The 15,484-nt window shown below is 40.0% G+C and overlaps 1 protein-coding gene across 4 annotated transcripts in view; it reads left to right on the top strand.

Annotated features, from left to right (window-relative positions):
* Positions 1 to 15,484, top strand: part of XRCC5 (X-ray repair cross complementing 5) — a 75,215-nt gene that overhangs the window by 4,308 nt on the left and 55,423 nt on the right. For 3 of the 4 annotated variants that reach the window (XM_073305005.1, XM_073305006.1, XM_073305009.1), the window contains 7 exons: positions 3,363 to 3,476; positions 4,156 to 4,339; positions 6,752 to 6,800; positions 7,874 to 7,996; positions 8,965 to 9,153; positions 12,481 to 12,595; positions 13,886 to 14,024. In XM_073305005.1, the coding sequence (XP_073161106.1) occupies positions 3,363 to 3,476; positions 4,156 to 4,339; positions 6,752 to 6,800; positions 7,874 to 7,996; positions 8,965 to 9,153; positions 12,481 to 12,595; positions 13,886 to 14,024 (913 nt within the window). Of the gene's footprint in view, positions 1 to 861; positions 1,109 to 3,362; positions 3,477 to 4,155; positions 4,340 to 6,751; positions 6,801 to 7,873; positions 7,997 to 8,964; positions 9,154 to 12,480; positions 12,596 to 13,885; positions 14,025 to 15,484 lie in introns of those variants that run through there. The other variant, XM_073305008.1, reaches the window with a different exon arrangement.

The following is a 15,484-nucleotide window of genomic DNA, read 5'->3' as shown; positions in this document are numbered from 1 at the left end:
TAAGCACTCTTCCAGTGTGGACCAGGTGAGTGATCCATCCAATATAGTAAGTAGCCTGTCTCTGACAGTAACAGCACTAGATACTGCAGAGGAAGAGTGCACAAAGCTTAGTAATGGACAATAAAAAAAGAGACAAGGTGGGTGAGGTAATATCTTTTTTGGACCAATTTCTGTTGATGAAAGAGAACTATGGGCAAGCTCAAAAGCTTGTCTCTTTCACCAACAGAAGTTGGTTCAATAAAAGATATTACCTCATCCACCTTGTCTCTCTAATATCTTGGGACCAACAAGGTTAGAACAACACTGCAGGTGACACACACAAAAAGAGCATTAAAAGAATTGTCCCTATGCATCTCTGGCAGATTAAATTCCTTAAAGACATGCTATCAGCTTGACTTTTTAAAAATAAATTGTTTGAAAACATAGTTTTCACAGACAGCGCCTTTTAAATAGAATGACCTGAATTTTAAAAAAGTGCCTTTGGACAAGTAATAAAAAGGGGAAGTTTCTTGCTGATACTTAGAGGGGTGTTTGGTGTTGCTCTCAGGTCCACCCAAAAGGTGTTTAACTCTCCCCCCTCCTTCTTCGAGCATGTGCCCCCTTTTCAGTTTTCTTTCTTGTTACTTGTACTGGCAAACACCATGCAAGTGAGGTTCCCCTGCAGAGCACTGCACAAGAATAATCTCATCATGCTGGTGCATGAGGGAGGAAGTGCAGTTGACGATACACAAAGTGCTGTTAAGTGCACAAATAAACTGAACAAAAAGGGTTTTTCTTTAAAGGGTTTTTCACTTTCAGTAAAGTTAAATGCAACTTATTGCAATAGTAGGTTCAAAATGTTCAGATGGAACTGTGGTTTTTCAAGTGTCATTTTATACCTTTTCCATAAAAAAGACAGCAACAGAAAAAGAACATTTCTGCTGTTTCTTTCTGCTCCACTGTCTCAGAAGACCCAAAAAGATGAGGATAAAAACTTATTTTTGGCAAACTTAAAGTGAGACTTTTTCCCAGCGATTTTTGGCAGCGTTAGATTTGTTACAATCTCCTCCCATGGAAAAAGTAGAACTTGCTAGTGACTTAGCTACCAGCGACTGGTGTATAAACCCAGGTACCACTGTCTACCTGGGTATCTTTGTACTCAAGGTGTAATGCAGTTTTATATTAAGTAGACATGACCAAACACAATGCATACATTTCCTCACCCCACCACTTAACAACTGCTGCTACAAACTCCAGAAAGTGAAGTGCTGTGTTGTTCTACAGTCAAGGCTGTCTATAAATTTAATAAATCTCTCTAAATGTATAGCGTTTGATTATTTTCTTCATTCTTATTGGCTATAACATTTCAGTGTTTTACTTAAAATAGTTTTGCAGTATTACCTGGAAATAGAAGCAAAAGATGAGTAATAAAACTTTTCACTTCCAGTAGAGGATCTCGAAGTGCTCTGAAAATGTTAATGAAGTTTTACAGTATCCTTAAGAGAACCAGGAGTTAAAGTTGATGCAAAGGGATTGACTTAGCCAGGTTAACACAGCAGGTCAGGGACTATGACCAATATCTGTTGATTCTCATCCTGTGCTTTAATACCCAGATCCTTCCAATTCTGTTACTTGGCCATTCATTATTATTAATCATGTTTATTACTGTAGTGCCTATGGGTCAACCAAGAATTGCGTCCCATTGTGCTAAGCACTGTAAAAACACATAGTCCCCGTCCTGAAGAGCTTGCTGTTATGGGTTGGGTTAAGGCTTCTTATGGCCAGGCATGCTACTGCCTTATATTTGGAATAAATGTAAAGAAGCCATTGTAATCAGGTGGCTGAAACAACAGCAGTAACACCCCAAAACACAGGCACATGGAAAAGCTGAGTAGAAGCTTAATCTAAGAGGGTTCAAATGCAAGGGCTAGAGCTTTAATTGATGGAACTGTTTTGGTCAGCAAGTGAGTATCTGTTTGAGAGAGACAGCAAAGAGAGAGATACAGAGAGCAGAACAAAAGCCAAGCAGATACAGCCTGGAAGCATGGTGGGTGGCTCTGGGATAAGCCTAGAGAAAAGTTTTGCATCAGAGTGCTGGCGGAAAGAGTTTGATGCTATGAGCAGGGAAGCTGTTTGCTGATTTTTGGTTCCTTCTGTGTTTGGAGAAACAGGACTTAAATTCTTTGTAAATAAACAGGATTGAATCAAAGATATCTGAGTCCATCATTAATTTCTCCCAGGTGGAACAGCATGAAGAGCCCCGAACTTAGACTAGCCACTTGGATCAAAAGGGATAACATTACTGTCTAAATAGAGCAGGTGGACACAGGGTACGGGGAAGTGGTATAACAGGAAAGCAGGGTGAACAATGTGATGGCAGCAAATGTAATGTTAGATGTACACTCAGATGTACATTCTTTTCAGAAAAAAGATGACAGACTCCAAGCTAGAAAAAGCCCTATTTACCAGCAGCCCAGCAAAACCAAACATTTTTGTTCTAGGCTTGTGTAATTTTAATTTGCTGCCCACCAGACAAGTTGTTGATGAGCACTTAAAAATCCTTGGTTCAGCCTGTGGCTGAAAATGAAAACTGGCCTTTTGTCATTTTCTTTGCAAATGCCACTTAAGGGCATAACAAATGGATGATTTGCCCATCTAGCTCCTTTGCTGAATTAATCTTCTGGCTTTGTTCATTCAGATGACACAATTATTTAGCAAAAAGAAAAGGAGGACTTGTGGCATCTTAGAGGCTAACAAATTTATTTGAGCATAAGCTTTCGTGAGCTACAGCTCACTTCATCGGCTGCATTCAGTGGAAAATATAATTACTTAGGTTCATCAAGACAAGTGGAGACTGAGGAACTTCAGAGGGACCTAACAAAGCTGGCTGAATGGGCAACACAATGGTAGATTAAACATTAATAGGTCCAAAGTAATAATGCTTCCAAAACTGACAAACTGTTTGTGTGGACCCTGCTGACACACTGTTAACTGTTAATGAACTTTGATCTAGTCCCATTTCAAAGAGGATAGATCAAAGCGCATTACCCAGGTGTTAATGCATGTCAACAGAGTCAACGCAGAAAGTCGGTGCAGGCTAGATTCAAGCCCCAGCTTGTCGCAAACTAAAGGTTCATGTAGCTAAACCCTGAGACATAATACTGGACTAAATGGACCACTAGTTTGATCCAGTATGGGAAGTCCTATATTCTTATCCTCTGCACAAACGTGTCAAATTAGCAATTAAAATAACAATAGGGATTAGTAATGCAGTAAAGTGAAATGTATGTTTTATGTTGATCAAGGAGTGAATTAGCTCCTTTAAGTGATTTCACTTAAGTGTGCCCCATCATATTCTAATTGAGTTTGGTACTTTCTTCCAGGCAGCCATAGTGCTGTGTATGGATGTAGGCTTTGCAATGAGCAATTCTGCTCCTGGAGAGGAGTCTCCGTTTGAACAAGCCAAGAAGATGATGACGATGTTCGTGCAGCGACAGGTACGTGTGTTTTCCGTTTGAGTATGATACACTTAAAAGGTTAGAAATGAAAGAAGGAAAACGGTGAGGCTTGATAGACTCTTTTCTTCGCTCTTTTTATTTGATTACATTTTGTTTAGCTGGGAAAATAGTTAGAATTATTCTAAATGACTGTTTCATGTGAGAGCAACATTGGCCTTTCTCCCAGCAGATTTTTGTGGATGACAAGTGCACCAAATGTATCCGATGAAGTGAGCTGTAGTTCACGAAAGCTTATGCTCAAATAAATTTGTTGGTCTCTAAGGTGCCACAAGTCCTCCTTTTCTAAGTGCACCTAGCTTGATCACTCCCCTTTTTTAAGCTAGAGGAGACTTTTATGGGGAAAAGTGCTGTCTTCTTATAAAATGTTTCAGCATTGTTAAAATTTAGCATCATGTAGAATTACTCTAGGAACTGAGTGATCTGATTTTACTCATTTCCCCCATATGTTGATCAGTAGTACTCATAGCAGCATGCTAGCTGAATTTAATTCTAAGTTAATGAGCTCTGCATATGCATACATTTTGGAAGGGCTGTATATGCGTCTGCTGTAATTGATACCTAGTTGCAAAATTTGTATAATACGCTTTCTATTTTACATATGTATGTACAACACAGTGTGCATTTTTGGATTTTTTTTTTGTACCTTCTCCATCTCCAGGTGTTTGCTGAGAGCAAAGATGAAGTCTCTGTAGTTTTGTTTGGCACAGATGGTACAGAGAATACCCTTGCCAGTGGTGATCAGTATCAGAACATTACTGTACAGAGACACCTGATGCTACCGGATTTTGATTTGCTGGAGGACATACAAAACGCGATTCAACCAGGCTCTGAGCAAACAGACTGTATCCTCTCTGGCTGTACAAAATCTCTGAACCAGATAAAGTTGCATGGAGGACTGGGAGCTTATGTTGTGAAACTGTACCAGAAGTGTTGTTGAAGTTGTAACTACTATTAAACATATATTATCCTTTTGAATTTAGGAGTTGACAGTTTGCACAAGGGCCAGTTTTCCAGATTAACCAATTTTCAAAGTTCTTTATAAGATGTTAGGGGGAGTCTTGGCCCCAGTGAATTGTTTCTAGTATAAAGTACTGAGTTAATTAAGTTTTGAGCACTTCTTGTATCTTCTCCATGAGACTGAGAGAAAAATATACAGCAAAGAGACAATGTCAGATTAGGGTCCAAAATTTTTTTTTTCAAGGGACTTAAAAAGCCTAATGCAAAATAGGTTTTCATCAAATTAAACCTATGAAAACCTTTTTTAAAAAAATAAACGCTCCCACCAAAAGGGAAGCCCAACACAGTTGCGTGTGCTTAGACATTTCAGATTGATCAGTCCTCATTTCACTGTGAAATGCACCCATTATGAAAAGTCACTTTTGTTAGTAACATAGGTGAGAGTTTTTGAAAGTGTTCCTCTTAACATTTCATTTGAAAGTTTTTCCTATTTCTCCCTGTTCTCCTTCTCCACCCAAAAAATAATTGTTTCAAGCTGTAGTCAGGTTGGTAGAGCAGCATCAGGGGAGCCTGCAGCCAGTCAACTGTATGTTGCACAAACTGAATCATATTCTCGGTTTGATGGGTAAGGAGGTATGTACATGGATGCGCTCTATCAAGGGACTTAGGTGTGTAAATCCTGTTTTTAGGCACCATTGCGATTCACAGAACTCCAATTCAGCTGCCCCCTAACCTGTAGATGCCTAAACTCACTTGGTACCTAATTTTTTTCCTCTGGGTGTGTACACTGCAGCCTCACTCTAGGTGCCCGGTCACCTATCTCCCACCTGAGCATGCACACTACTGCCTTGCAATAGGTCATCTGGACTCCTCTCTCACATGTAAGCCCCAGAGTAATTCACAGACTGGGAAATATAGGCGTCTGGCTGCCTAAGTTGCATGATGGGGTCTGATCCAGTAGGTGGCCTCTGAGTATTGCTGCTGGATCCGGATCCCTCAGGTGAGGTCACACACAAAAGCCGGGGATGGAAGGAGAGGAACTTCGTGTAACCTTTCACCCAGTGGATAGGGTACTCGCCCAGGATGTTAGAGACTCCCGTTTAAGTCCCCTGTCCTCCTGAGAGAGAAAGGGGATTTGAACAAGGATCTGTCCCCTGTCAGGCTAACACTAGGCTATGGAATATTCTGATATGGGTCTCCGTCAGTCTCTCCAGTTGAAGTTGTTCCACTTTTATTAAACAATTGAACACTTAAGTATGAATTGAACCAGTGAAAAAGTTAGTGTAACTATATAGCCTAGTGGTTAGGGCCTTCACCTGAGAGGTAGCTGATCCCTCAGGAGGAGGTGGGACTTGAACTGGGGGTCTCCCACATTCAGAGTGAGTCTCCTATCTATTAGGCTAAAAGTTATAAGGGAGGTCTGCCACCCCAACCCACCAGGCTGTTTTGTTTCAGACCCCCACACAAACTTAGGTGGCCTAATGCCTGCCTTCTTTCAGGTCATGGATTGCTATCAGAGCTAAGCGACTCCTTGCAGCCTGGACTAATGTGCCTATCTCTGAGAGAGGGGTGGGACTTAATACCCCCCCCCCTCTGGTTGGCATCTCTCACTGGCTAGCTCAGGCGGCTCCCTGCTTAGTGTGCTGGCTTTGTTGTTCGGAGTCTAAGGTGCCTGTCTCTTCCCATTTGTTGTATGGGTAGCCTCGGTGCCTAACTCAGTCTGTGTGGTTGGCAGTGTTGTGCCCGTGATTTTCTAGGCACCTAAAAGTTAGGTGCCATGATGCTCAGTATTGCGGTGCCTAAGTCCCTCTGTGGATCTGGGCCACAGATCTCTGAGCACAGAGATAAGAGCACATCTTCAATTAAATTACTTGAGAAAAGAAATGTATCAAGATATCAGAAATAGATGTTTATTATGAAAAGGGGAATTAGCGTGAAAAATTATGTCATATTTTGAAACTACATGTAGTTTTCAGTCATGGATTTCAAATAAAGAGATGATGATAATACAAAAAGTCTAGGTGATAAATGTTTTCATTGGGGTCGATCCTGCTCCTATCATAGCTTTGCTCTTGACTTCAATAGCAGGATTGGTCCCTGGTAACAGTCTTCCCTTTAAAAGTGCAGGGAAAATAGAGGGTTGTAGGAAAGGCAATAGATCGTTTTAATAGGTGCTAGTTTGGTTGTCATACACTAAAATGCTTTAACTGTCTCTGCAACCGCTAAAATAAAGAGAAAAACATGCATGTTTGTGACACAGTCTTGTTCTAAATGTCTTTTGTCTTTAACTCACTTAGTCCTGGATGCACTTGTCGTGTGCATGGACTTGCTTCAAAAGGAAACAATGTAAGTACTGCAGCCTGAGGACTTGCACAAGAATTCTGAAATGGAGTTTTGAGATCTGAGCTGACTCCACTTTAATGCTGCAAGGTTGTGTGACGAGGGAAGAAGCTGCTTTTTAAAAAAATCACCACAATGAAAAGCTATTCCTAAAAAACCCACTAGAGAAACCCAACCTCCCCAAGCAATTTAAGTCACTTGAATAAGAGCTTGCCCACATAGGGAAGTTATACTGGTATAAACTAAGGGCTTGGTTACACTTACATTTTATAGCGCTCTAACTTGCTGGCTCAGGGGTGTGAAAAATCATCCCCTGAGCGCAGCAAGTCAGAGCGCTTTAAAGTGCTAGTGTAAACAGGCTCCAAGCGCTGGGAGCCAGGCTCCAAGCGGTCAGAGCTAATCCCCTCGTGGAGGTGGATTATCAGGAGCGCTGGGAGAGCTCTCCCAGCACTCGTGTGCAACCACACTCGCACTTCAAACTGCTGCTGCTGGAGCGCTCCTGTGACAGCGCTTTGATGTTTCCAGTGCACTAGCTGGAGGGGTATGTCTGCGCATGCTGGGAATTACACCTCCCAGCGGCAGTGTAGACAAATCCTAGAGACCTGCCTAGATAAAGAAAAATGCTTTTTTCGGTTGTGTGAGCTTAATAGGATTGGGGGGAAAAAAACCCCTTAACATCCATGTAGACACAGTTTAACACCTTTATAATCATGGTCTTGCAGCCTTGGAGGAATTAGCCAGCACCTTTAGTAAACACCACGGACCAGATCTTCATTGGTATACACTGGCATAGCTCCATTGACTTCAATGTAGTTAAACTAATTTATGTCAGCTGAGGGCCAGGCTTTCTATTCACTTGGTGGGGAAAACATCAGAAAAAGGACACGGACTTCCCCTGAATAAGAATAAGAAAGAACAAACCATGCTGACTGGATGTATTCTTGTTGTACTTAAGGGCAGCATGTCTTGATGTTTACCGACTTTATTAGAGACACAGTTTTACATTTTTTTAAATAAGTGTTCAGCAATGATGCAAGGATTGTTTTATTTCTACAAATCTTCTGTTTTTATTGTTTAAGAGGAAAGAAATATGAGAAACGACACATTGAGGTGTTTACAGACCTTAGCAGTCCCTTCAGTGAGGATCAGGTGGAAATTATCATCGCTAACTTGAAGAAAACGGGAATCTCACTGCAATTTTTGTAAGTGTGGAAATAGCTCTAAAGCATCTTTACAGCTCTGTGCCATTTTCATTACATAATTACAACCATCTTAAATTGTCTGCTGTTGTGGTAAGATGCTGTGGTTTGGTGTAAAGGTGCCACTCCCTGTAATATTATTATTATTTGAATTACTGTAGTGCGTAGGAATCACAGAACAGGACCTCATGGTGCTAGGAGCTATACAAACTCGGAAATAAAAAGATGGCCCCTTCCCCAAAGAGCTGGCAATCTCAATATAAAACAAGAGACAATAGATACAGACAGACGGATGGATGTGGGGAATACAAGGAAACAATAAGTATTGGTCAGTAGGATAGGCAGTAGACTCAGCACACCAGCAGCCAACTGTTCTCAGGTTTTTTTTGTAGACTTCACAGAAAAGGAGGATAATGAGGTAACTGGATTTTTATGGGGAGCTCCTCCCAACCGTGAGGGGCAGCATGGAAGAAAGCGCAAAGGTGTTTTGAAAATTAAACAAGTAGGAAATTTAACAGTAGAAAATATACAGGTATTGTCAGGGAGATGGAATAGATCACCTCACAGGTCTTTTTCTAGACGGGCTTCTGTTATTCTTAGATAACTTAATGACATTGTTTGGGGTACAGCAAAATATCATTTCATCTAGAGATGCTAGTTAAACTCTAACCCAGATTGTAACCTACAGGAAAGTGTCAATTTTATTCATGAATTCACCAGCTATTACAGGCTATTAAAACCTCCTACAGAATAACAGTTATTACAGGAATGATGAATAGCACAGCTATAATTAAGGGATTGGGAGGGTACTCTTTGCTGGGGCTTAGAACTGACATTTGAAAGGGCATCAGGCTGAAGAAAGAGTCAATCCAAATGCAATTTTTGTGTCTCTTTTTTTTAATCATCCAAAATGAGTTAGTTGTTTTAGTTAAGTAGCAAAATAAATTAACTGTTTTTAATTGTATTCTTAGCTTGCCGTTTCCAGTGGATGATGAAGATGGAAGTGGGGATACAGGCGATGGTCGACATTCTGATATGTGCAGAAACTCTTTTCCAAGGAAGGGCTTAACCGAGCAGCAGAAAGAAGGCATCTGTATGGTGAGAAAATTGATGTTTGCTTTAGAGGAAGAAGGAGGCCTGGATGAAATTTACACTTTCAGGTAAACTTGAATACTCCCCTTTCAGATGCTGGAAGTTTAGTTTCTAATTTCATCCACAAAAAGCTTTAATGACTGAGGTGGCATTTTGTATTTGTGTAACTTATCACAAATTTGGGTGGGTCCTTTAAATCAACTTCAGTGGCTTTGATTCAAAGAACAGATATGAGAATTATACAATGGAAAGTGAATTTTCCTTCATATGGTACTCTCTTTATAGAAAGTATCCCTTATTCCTCCTCTGTCTTGTGTTTCTCAGAATTTTTTAAGGAGGGTGATCCTCTAAATGAGACTTCAAAAACATATTGAATATAAGGTATTTAGCAGATGAATGCTATTTTAAAATGTGTGTGCAGTGCATGTAAAGCATTTGCACATAATGGTAGCCCTGGTTTCCTGGTCTCAGATTGGTTGCAGATCAACTAGTTTATCAAACTCCCCCAGACAGATTGTGACTGATGGTTGCTTCTTGAAGCTCATGGCTTAATAGCAAACTGCTGTGCTATTGTGTCTAACAATGGACTGTTTCAGTAGAATTGCTAATGCGAGGATAGAAAGATGGTTTTACGGTTTGGTGTCTCCACAGTGAAACAATAAAAATGTGTGTGTATCTTAGAAACACTGCAGTTGCTACTATGCCTGAGACTTCTCCCTGTCAGGTTTTAGATTGGTAGCTTCCTCCCCTCATCCTGCCCAACTTATCATTTGGTACCTCTCTTCTTTTGTAGCCATTATATATTTTTCCTCATCTCGGCCTCCATGGCTGGTTAGAGTATGTTATATGAGAAGGGAAATTTAGACCTTTTATTTGTGAGGAAATATAACACCGCTGCTACGTATTTATTTTCTATTTGACTACAAAGCAGCCTGAGATTTTTCAATGGCAATAAGAACAGGCTTTGTTGCTGCACCCCAAAACCAAACCAAACAATATATTTTTGATCATGATTATCCTTTAGGATAATCCACATGCATAAAACTATCAGGTGTTCTAAGTCTCCCCCGCCCCAAAGCCTCCCCCAGCCTCCTTAGTCACTGTGGAAATACCACTATCCTGCCTGCCTGTCACTCAGATCTGTAACCTGGGCATCAGCTTTGACTTGGACCTTTCTCTGTCTGGGTCCTCACCTCAGGCTATATCTAAATCCTGCAGATTCTTTTTGCATAACGCCTCTTAGTATGTAGCCTTTCTTATTCAGTCACAGAGCTAGAACTTGGATGCAGGCTCTCATTGTCCCACTTCTTAATTACTGCAACATCCTTTTTTCTGGCTGTGACAAACGCAGTCTTGCCCCACTCATATGCATTCTGTCTATAGCCATCTGTAGTGCTGCCTCTTGTCTTATACATAGATTATACAGACTCTTCGGGGCAGGGACCATCTTTCTGTTCTGTGTTTGTATAGCACCTAGCCCAGTGGGGTCCTGTTCCTTAACTAGGGCTCCTAGGAGTTACTGTATTACAAATAATAAATGCCTCTTTTATCTTTACCTTTCCTATCCTGGCCTATAAATGCAGTACAGCCCTGCTTACTCCCTGGTTTCAGGGGAGGTCTGAAACCTTTGGATAAATGGGGGTTTGGCTAACCGATTAAAGCTTTAGTGCAGTTTAAGTTGTTTAAGAATATATGAAGCTTTAGATCAGTTTATTCAGCTTTTATAAAGGAACCTTGCAAAACTGTCATGAAAATTTACTAACCCAGACACAATATCTCCTTTCCTCTTTTTACTATGCTGCTGATCAAAAATATTTTTCCCCCTTATAAAAATAAATAATTTATCCAAGCAGATGGGCAAGTAGAATTTTGTAATATGGTTTTAAGGTCTGATATTGGTTTAAACTGGATGGGGGAAGTCAAGAAACACAATGTGGGACCAAGAAAGCTGGCTACAGGGCAAGAGGCATTTATGCTGTCTTTAGGCTTTTTTTAAAATGCAAGTTTATCAAAGTCCACGTGTGTATAGATATGGAGTTGTGTATTATTTAGTGATCAGTTAACTATTGGACTATGCTGTCTGCAAGTCTACAAGGGCAAAATTTGCTTATGGACTTGGTCTTCACTGTCGGGGAGAACTGGGAATCTATTTCTTCTAAAAAACATAGGAAATTAAATCTAAAGAACTTTGTTAATACAGAATTAAGGTAGCACAATTAAGCATTAAAAAATTAAGAAATGTAAAAGTTAAAATTGAGTTTTTTACTTTAACTTGACCCCTTGAGTGCATGAATTATAATAGTTTTAATTACATGGACACAGGTTTTTAAATACACATGTAGCCTAGGTTGTACAAAATGCTATTGAATTATCTTGCATTATTTGATATGACTGTGGCTATGTTTATATTGCCAAAAGGGTGTATTTTTTACAGTGGCATAACTAACATGTGTTAGGTAGTTAAAACTTAATGGAGACAAGATGCAGGTAGTTTTTACTGCATTGCGGCTAGGTGAGGTCAACATTATACTCCCCAGCTGTGGTTGACCTCTCCGAGCTACATAGCTGTAAAAACTACATAGCCTTGTCTGCACTAGGATTTTACAGCAAGATAACTACTATCTAACTGTAAAAGCATGCCTTTGTTGGTCGTGAAGACACATCTTTGTGATCATACAAAGATGTAATGTAATAAATATTCCCTGAGTTAAGACTGTATTTTCAATCTTAATTTTCACATGTTCTGACTTTGAGCTGTGCAACCTTATGCAATGTTGTGTTCTGTAATTTTAATGTACAGTCATTTAAAAAAACCTTTTTTTGCCTTATGAGGTTTTTTATCTGCTGTTTGGCTGAGAGATATTCAAAGTAGCTGATTTTATCCTAACTGAGCTGCGAAAAGAGTGTGTATTCATTAACAACTTATTAAAAATGTGTGGAGTGTTAAATACCAAACAAACAAAATAACGTTAATTGAAACAGGATTCTTTATTTTTTCATCTCCAGCCCAGGAAACGTCTTACCAGTGAGAGGTGTCTTTTGTAATTTGGGCTGTTCAGCTAGCTAAATTACTTAATTGGGTTAATGTTAGCTAACTGCAAAATGCTTCCTAAACAACTGTGTAATCTCTTCTTCCCCATAAGAACTGACATGCTGTCTTTAACCTTAATGTCATAGAGACTTTAGATGGAAAACACCTACTAGGTCACCTTCTCTGCCCCCTTCTTACTATGTTCAGTAACAGGAATGTTCTATGTAGTTTATTTTCTAGTGCTTTGTGCAATCCAAGCCAAGCCAGTTGGGCTTCCACCCTTTCCTGAGGAGATTGCATTTTCTGGATTGTTTTTTTAGCTTATCGAAGAATTCATCTCTCTTTTTTTGATTCTTTAATTTAGAGAGAGCCTGGAGCGTCTTTCAATGTTTAAGAAAATCGAAAGAAGACCTATGGCTTGGCCTTGCCAGCTAACTATAGGTTCTAATCTGTCTATAAGGATTGTGGCATACAAATCAGTAAGTTACTAAAATCACATATTTAAGTATACTTTGGCAGGAGCATAGGTAGCTGCACCTTCATTTTTTCCTTAAAGACAAGAAAATTAAATACCTTAAGCTAGATGAAGGAAAACATTATGGTGAGATTTTACATGCGCAAAAACCAATAAATCTAAAGTTATAGTTCTCACAGCAACCATAACTTTGCCATATTAGACATGCATGTTAAAGCATTAAAGTTAACAATATTCAGAAAGAGAAAGTAATTCCTATCCACAATGTGACATTTAATTGTATAAAATTTACAAACCTGACTTAGGGTGTTGCATTCACATGGAGCATTCCAACTGGCTGTCTCTGAAATGCCCAGAAATGAATGAGGCTTAATATTTTCCTTATTTCTCAGGGGAAATTGTACTTTTTTTTAGTAATAGTAATAAGGATACCCTCAATTTGAAATCACATTTGTGGGCATAAGTGTTTTACTTACTGTTGTTACAAGTCACATGTAAGATTCTAATAACTTTAAAAGATTAGTGAAAATATTTTCTCTCTTTTTTCCGTGTTTGCTTTGTGCAATTTGACAGGACCTTACATATAGTCAATTTCACTGTTCAGTCTGTTTCCCCTATTGTTTGTGTGGGTCTTTCACACAGAATAAGAGGAAAAACATTTTAAAAGTAGGAAAACGTGTAACACCACAGCTGCCTATCATGTAAATAGTAACTAGGCAGCCATGTAGTTCAGTGATACTGAAGTGATTTTGGTGAAATAGAGTTTAACTGGTTCATCACCTGAACCTAAAAATAGGATTCTCTTCAGTATTCTGTTGCTTCAAGGCGAAAGATTCTAATTTAGTAATATGCCTGGTGTCTAGAAGGTGGATTTATTAGGCTTGGGTAAGGTCTAATCACTATAGGCTTCCCTTGCCAGCTTCCTGTTTCTCCTCATTTATAATAATAATTATTATAATTATTTGAGTATGGTGTTGTGCTAGGCACTATACTAAGGCAGAGTAAGAGACAGCCTCTACCCCCAAAGAGTTTACAATTTAAATAGGCAAGACCAGCAAGGGTTGGAGGGAAATGAGAGCCATTTGTTTAATCTGAAATGAGAATTGTCAATATAAGTAGAGCACTAGTGATGGTCACAGCAGAAAATGCTGTTTTCAGCAAATGCTGTTTATTGGTAAAATGACCCAGCACTTGGTCAAGAGAAATGATTCTAGGAATGGATTCTCGTGTTGTGGTAGGGGACCAGCCCCAAATGAGATTTAAATATTCCTTTTCTTTTAATGTTGACACAAAGCTCACAGAAGAGAAGGTGAAAAAGTCCTGGACTCTTGTGGATGCCAAGACCTTAAAAAAAGAAGATGTGCAAAAAGAGACTGTCTACTGCTTGGATGATGACGATGAAACAGAAGTTCAGAAAGATGATCTTGTTCAAGGTATGGGTTATTCTCTCTGTGCCCTCTTAAGACATTTAGGCTTAAATTTTAGGACTTGTTCTCCTAAGTCACTTAAATGTATTTGAAAATCCCACCCTTAGGTGCCTAAAGACGGATTTAGAAGTCTAACTGTGGCCTTACATTGTAAACTCTTGGGTGTAGGGAGCTTGTCATTTTGTAATATCTGTAAAATTCATATTGTTGCCACTGTAGCTAGAGCTGCATGTTTTTTACAAAGACAAAATAATACAAAATAAAACAACAACAAAAATGGTTACAGCAATATAAAACAAAAAACCTCATCCTGCAGTTGTGGCTCCTGGTGCACTAGGTCGCACTGCCACTTCATCATGATCAGCGTATGATGGCTGGCGGGGTTGCTGGGCCAAACCCGAGCAGTACTGTGACCCCGTGCGCCAGGTCCAAATACCCAGAGCAGGAAGCCAGGCCCAGCCCTGCAGGACCAGAGCCACCACTGCAGAGTGAGTGAGGGGTGGGCTCACTCTCCAATCCCCACCTCGCCCCAGAATTCCCAGCACCCTCTCCACTCCCCATCCATCCCCTGTGTGGATAAAATGTATGACACGAAATAACACAAAATAACCTCCCACCCCAAAATTATAAAAAAAATAAAAAGAATTTCACGGGACTCTAATATTGCAATAATAATAATGCCAGGTAGGAACTAGAAGGCAGTGTAGCAGTTCCCAAGCTGTGCTCTGTGGAGCACTTGTGCTCCATGGTGGATGGGCTGGTGGAGGGTGCTGACTTTTTTTGTTTCCAGATGTTAAATTGCATCAAAATATATCTAAAAATATATCAAATAATTTCCTACCGTTATAGCAGTTGCTTGCATGGAAAAGTATGTGCCACAAGGATATTATACAATTGTGAATGGAAGGGGCTGTGGTCTCTGTGATGATGAAAAGAAGGGGGTGTTAAGGGGATAATCTCTCTGTTAGATGTGGTTCTCACCATGAAAAAGTTTGAGAATTAGCTTTACCATTTAGACTAAAAGGAAGTTTGAGGTGCCACAGTGACGGAATGCAGGACAGTCCTCACAGCATGTAAATTTGTGTTTTGCACGGTTTAGTTTCTCTTTGAATGCAAAGAATTCAATTTCTTAGATGAATAAAGGCACATCTTCAACTTGAAATACAGTCCATTTTTAAAAATTTAAGTTAAAAATTGTTTCAAGGGCAATATCTGCTTCTCAGTCTACCCAGCAAAGAAAAACCCGCAGCTGGCCCGGGCTTGTGGGGCTGTTTCATTGCTGTGTAGACTTCTGGGCTTGGGGTGGAGACTGGGCTCTAGGACCCTGTGAGGTGGGAGGATCCCAGAGCTTGGGCTCCAGCCTGAGCCTGGAAGCCTACACAGCAATGAAACAAAGCCACAAGCCCAAGTCGGCTGGCACGGGCCAGCCGTGGGTGTCTAGTTGCTATGTGGACACACCCCTATAC

This window comes from Lepidochelys kempii, chromosome 11 (assembly GCF_965140265.1).
Source record: "Lepidochelys kempii isolate rLepKem1 chromosome 11, rLepKem1.hap2, whole genome shotgun sequence".
NCBI classification, from domain to species: domain Eukaryota; kingdom Metazoa; phylum Chordata; order Testudines; family Cheloniidae; genus Lepidochelys; species Lepidochelys kempii.
The sequence above is the reverse complement of the archived record's forward strand: the minus strand, read 5'-3'. Positions and strand labels throughout refer to the sequence as shown.